Source organism: Sphaerulina musiva, assembly GCF_000320565.1.
Source record: "Sphaerulina musiva SO2202 unplaced genomic scaffold SEPMUscaffold_9, whole genome shotgun sequence".
Lineage (NCBI taxonomy): Eukaryota > Fungi > Ascomycota > Dothideomycetes > Mycosphaerellales > Mycosphaerellaceae > Sphaerulina > Sphaerulina musiva.
The window spans coordinates 1,280,638-1,286,438 of NW_016017391.1; the positions used below are offsets into that span (position 1 = coordinate 1,280,638).

The 5,801-nt window shown below is 43.8% G+C and overlaps 1 protein-coding gene across 1 annotated transcript; it reads left to right on the forward strand.

The window, feature by feature from the left end:
* Positions 1-950: 950 nt before the first annotated feature.
* On the forward strand, positions 951-1,395 carry SEPMUDRAFT_119888 (uncharacterized protein; the record flags this gene model as incomplete). Its single annotated transcript, XM_016901552.1, has 3 exons — positions 951-1,100; positions 1,155-1,261; positions 1,323-1,395. The coding sequence occupies 3 exons, from the start codon at positions 951-953 to the stop codon at positions 1,393-1,395; spliced, it is 330 nt and encodes a 109-aa protein (XP_016758290.1).
* Positions 1,396-5,801: the final 4,406 nt, after the last annotated feature.

The following is a 5,801-nucleotide window of genomic DNA, read 5'->3' on the forward strand; positions in this document are numbered from 1 at the left end:
CTAACCACTTCTGAGTCCTTATATCAGTTCCGCTATCAAAAGCAGCCTTCGGAAGCCCTCTAGGTCTCGATTGTTCGTCCTGTAGTAAATCGAGTCTATAGTCGAGTTGGTCGTCGTTATCCCTAGGGAGGGAGGCAGAGACGTAGGTAGAGAGGGAAACAGTATCCATATTAGGCATTTTGAGAGCTTTGAGTATGTCTCGGTAGATTAACAAAGTTGACGATAGAGAAGAAAAGAGAGAAGGAAAATACGGGGGGTATAAGGAAAACCCGGAGTTTGCTAAGGCGCTTATCTCGAGAGTATATCGGATCTCGCGGGAAGGTAATTAGTAATCTATACAGGGATTCTATATATATCCTAAGGCCGCTAGTAGGATATACGACTTATACGCCGACCACGTCTGCCGAACACGTTCTTCTATAGCTGTAGGACCTATTGTTTTCTCTAGGGCGTATATATAATTTAGTACGCGTTTTTACTATATAGGTCCTAGATATCTATACTTGATATATATATCGTTTTAATATAGATATCTATATACTATATATATATATATATAACCCCTGCTAGCAGTTATCCTAGTAGTAGCGAACGAACGGATAACAACTCATATTCGAAATTAATAACGCCTAGGGGGGGCGACTTACGTATAGTTCTTATACTTATTATCTAGAATAACGTCGGCGGTACAGTAGTGCGGTAGAGTGTTATTAGTCCGGAAAGATAGGTAGTATCGTTGCCCGGTGTAACTAATGCCGGGATTCGGCAGCTGCCTAAACCTTAAATTGCCCTAGTAGGGTAAATTTACTTTCTCTCTCTCACTTCACTACCTTACTACAACACCTCTACAACACCCGTACCTCCGTACCTTTACTAGCGCCGTCGATACCTACCTTCGTAATCAGACCGAGTTCTTCTTCAACTACTATACTAACATTAGAAACCTTACTATGCCGAAACGCAAGAGCAATGCCCCAGAGGCACTAGCAAACAAGCGCGCAAAGCTCGGCGCAGCCTCGAAGTCACTCGAGGAGTACTCCCTTAAGCCAAACACTTTACGAGACCGAGAGCGTACTACCGCTATAGACGAAGAAAAGAGGGTATAGGATCGATACCGCAAAGCGCGCAACGAATCCTTCGCGCGATTCAAAAAGGCACAAATCAAGGAGTATACGAGTTTCGAAAGCCTCGCCAAAGATAAGCAACAGGAACTTATCGAGGGCTGGAGAAAGATACATACAAAGGAGTATAATCAAAAAGCGTAAGTGCAAATGTAGTCGGCGGATATAGTCGGCAGATTTGAGTACTAACTTCTGATTTAGTATAAAGAAGCAGACTGGAAAGAGTGCAATACTTCCTCCCGATAAGCAGGCAAAGATTAATGAAGCCGACTAGTTTCTCGAACTCGGCGATATCGACTCTAAGGAACGATTGATATTCTAGAAAGAAGACCAGATTGAGTAGGAATAGGAGTATCTATCTGTTGGCGAGGAGTGCGACAAAGGGGTTAGCGGCCTTAGCAACTATTACCTTCCCTCGGAATCAGTTCTCAATCTATTCTCGACTCTATAGATAGAGGAAGCGAGGGCTAAGTCCATTGGTACCTTTGCTATCCAGGTATCCTCTTCCACTTTTTCGACGGCCTACAATCAATGGCGCTCTTCTATTCACCACTTCTAGGACAAGATTGTTATCCTTAAGAACCTAGATATACCAAATAAGAAAGGCATAAAAGAGGTCTTGAAAATCGTTAGCAGCGAGACAATAAAGGTAAATATCTGCCGACTATATTTGCCGACTATAGAAACTAATCACAATTCCAGATTTGCATTAAAGAAGTCCGAATGCTATTACTACATAAGATCTTCTCGCCTATTAAGCGAGCCGTTTGCCGGAATGTCCTATTGTAGGATACCAAAGCTCAAGCCTACTATAGAGGGCGATTGCCAGGCCCTTCTTGGCTCATTCCCGCTACCTACGACTATGCAGCTAACGGCTTTTTGCCTTCAAAGACAATAAAGGAGAACAAGCATCTCGCAAAGATAGCGTACAAGATATACGAGAAAGAGAACTCTCTTACGAAGGAACAGACAATATGGCCAGCAGTAATAGAAAGCCTTATCTATTGTAGCGTAAAAGAGTATACTAGTATTACTCTCGAAGCTATCCTGCTCCTCCTCCTCCAAGAAGACGAACTCTGCCTCTCGATTTCTGGTCTCGAGGAACTGGTTAAGAAGGACAAGAGACTAGCTACCCTTGTTAAAGTTTAAGACTAAGAAGCGGAAGCGATAGGTAAATAGCAAGCGACGCCTAAACTAGGGTTTCGATAGGTTGGCTCGGATGTAGCAGAATGTCGGCATATCCTATTAGCTATACCCTTATTATAGCGTAACACTATAATTAAGTACAGGAAATTCTCTTTCTTTTTCCCCTTTCTACTCCTACTTCTTCAAGATACCTCTGGACTTTTACGCTATTGTCGTCTATCTACTATGTTTTCGTCCTCCTTCTCGTCCTCCCTAGGAGTAGGAAGCTCCCGGCTCGAATCCTCCTCCTAGCCCGATACCTCTTCCGGGACCCCTACGCGATCGAGCGCACGGCTACGCCAGCGCTATAGGACGACACTCAACGCGCTATCGAGTCCAACACTAGGTCGACGCCGACGACAACCTGACGTTAGGCGGCGTAGAACGAGACGGCCGAGTCTAGTAGAAGAGGAACTAGATAGTTCCCTTATTCTCCCTATCGAGCCTGATTATATAGGAGAGTAGGATATCAAGTCAAATTGCTAGCTATAGAGGCTTAGGTATAAGGACAACTTTGAGCGTTAGTACGAGGTACGGTGGTAGAATTATACCGGAAAGCGCCTTAAAAAGCGGAACGGTCGTACTATGTTCGATCGGTCCCTAATTACCTAGGGGAGTAAGTCTCGGACATCTTAGGTATAGGATTTCCTAGAGGAGGGAATACTTCAAGAAGATACGACGCCTAAAGTCGTATACAGATGCTGTAACGCTGTACTAAAACACCTAGCACTAAATACTGGTACAACATCTGTCGAGAAGCATCTCGACTCCTCGAACTGCTAGGAGAAACAAGATAAGCGAGGGTTTACAAAGGAGATGTTTACGGCCGCGAAGCATCGACAGGTAAGTACTAACTAACGCCGACCATACCTGCCGACCACGTCTGCCGACTACGTCTAGCTACTTATACTAAGACGATATTTCTAGACTGTTAGCAATCTACGGTAGACAAGGGACCTAGGCTACACACTAGACGATTTCCTGCGCCTATGCTTTAAGATAATTGTCGACAACGGTCTACTATTCCAGTTCTTTAAACGACCCTCGGTGAAACAGACTTATATAGCACTACTTCCGGGACAGGTCGAGACAATTCCGTTCAAATGCGCGTCGACATACCGAAGGATGCTCGATACTAAGGTTATAGACTCCGCCGACTCCCTTAAAGCCCGTCTCGCTAGAAGATTCAAGATAGCTATCGCGTATAATGGTTAGCAATCCAGGACTATAAAAACCTTATTCCTAACTATACGGGTCTACTGGATTAACGACCAATGGACTTAGCACGAAGGGATGCTTAGTTTCCCTTATATTACTAGCCGTTATACTGGTAATCATCTTACGGAGATACTATTCGAGATCTTATAAGAGTTCGAGATTGAGCGGCGATTAACTGCTATTACGTACGACAACGCCTCTAACAATAAGACGCTACACAATGCGATGTAAGGACACTTGCTATACTGTTATTACTCTCCTCTAATATTCTATAGTGTTTTAGCGATTGATACTTGTCAAGAGAGGTACGGTATAACGGTTACTAAGCTACTAACGAGCTTGGAGCAGCTACCTCTCTATCTAGGTACGGAGACTAGTCCCGAATCAGAGATAGGAGAGGAAGAGGAGGAGGCAATTGCGGAGTATAATCGAGGTAGCCGTCCGGAGCGATTTCCCTACTTTGCCCATACTGCTCAACTTCCCCTAAAGGCCTTTTTCGACCGCCTAGGGCTTTGTCCTACGAACGACCTTTCCGAATTCTAGGATTACGACAAGGATAGAAAGATATTACAGAGAAGAAGAGTCTAGAGCAAGCAAATCAGCCGTCCTCAAGCTGATAGTATGCCCTATCTTCTTTTAAAGGTAAGATTAGTGTCTACGCCTAATAAACTATAAACCCTTCTACCTCGAAAGTATAGTCGACTCGCGTAGTCGGCAATTATAGTCGGCAGTTCGTTACTCTAGCTAATCTTGATCTCTAGATCCGGAAGCTTTACGTCTTTATTAACTCGAGCTCCTAAAGGTTCGAACAGTTTATCGACCTCCAGAAAGAGATGCTTTAAAAGAAGCAGCTATTTGTAAAGCACCGTCGGTAGAAAGGCGTTTAAGATCGTATCCTAAGGGTCGTTCAAGACGTGAAGATAAGGTAGTCCTCAACAACGTTAATGCTCGATCGCTTTAGCAGACTCTAAGTAGTTATTGAATCTTATATCGAGCGACTTGACCTAGGTAAAGACATGGGCATCGATTCCGAAGAATAGCAAAGGGTAGAGTACCTTATCGACCTTACGAAACCATTTGTAGCGGCGACAGCGGTAATTGGAACTACGAAAGGTCCGACGATTCACCTTGTCCTCGTATACTACAACAAGCTTTTCGATATTCTAGAGGAGGCGATAAAGCGACTCAAGAATAAGCGGATACCCTAGAAGAAGGATATCTTTCAGGCATACGAGGCTACTTGGGCTAAGCTAGAGAAATATTATCGAGATACCTAGGATCGATTTAGCGATTACTACGGTATTAGCGTCCTCCTTACCCCCTGCCTTAAGCGGAAGTTCTAGGTACGCGATGACTTTAGGGATGAAAGTTACCGCGCGTATTACGAGGGTAAGCTAAGGGCAGAGTAGGAGAAGAGCTATCGTTCATTATCGAGTACCTCTACCTAGTAGGGCCGTTTTGGAAGGAGTCGGCACAAAGGCTATATCGACTTTACTCTTAGTAGGAGTACAGAGTCTTCTCAAAGTCAAAGACGCAGCACTAACGAGGATAACGAGCTCGCCGACTATTTGGACGCTGATATAGATAAAGGGGATCCATTCGAGGTACTAAAGACGTAGTCTTCAATAGAGTCTAAGTACCCTACTCTCGCATTAATAGCGCGGGATATTCTCTGCATTCCTGCCGCCGGAGTTAGGTGTAAGCGCGATTTCAGTATCGCTCGACACCAAAGTCGTTTCAATCGCTAATACACCGTAGCAATATTCTCTGGATTGATAGTATCTCGTTTTCGCTATCGGGACGATAAGTACGATACTAGAGTTCTTATCGCCTAGGAGGCTATAGAGGTTTCCTAAGCGCTTCTTAGTACTCTAACTTTATAGGAGATCCTTAGTAAAGACCGAGAGCAGACGAAAGATCTTATAGAACGGATTAGTAACTTAGATACGATTAGCGATAACGAGGGTGATGTAGTAGAGGAGCCAAGGCGATCAGTACGCCTAAGCTTCAAGCTTGCGCAAGAGTGCCTCCGGGATACTACGAGACGATTATAGGAAGATTGCTTTAAGCTTGTATGAAGTTTACCTGCCGACCATATTTGCCGACTATATTTCTTAAGATTCAAAATATCACAACTTGTAGTATAGCGTATATATAATCCTGAGCTTCTTCATTCAATTTAACTATAATCTTCACTTTCGTATCTATATCGGGTTTATATACAGTTTCTTTTCTTATGCCTAGTCCAAATAAATCGCTTCTTCGCTCTCGTTAGGG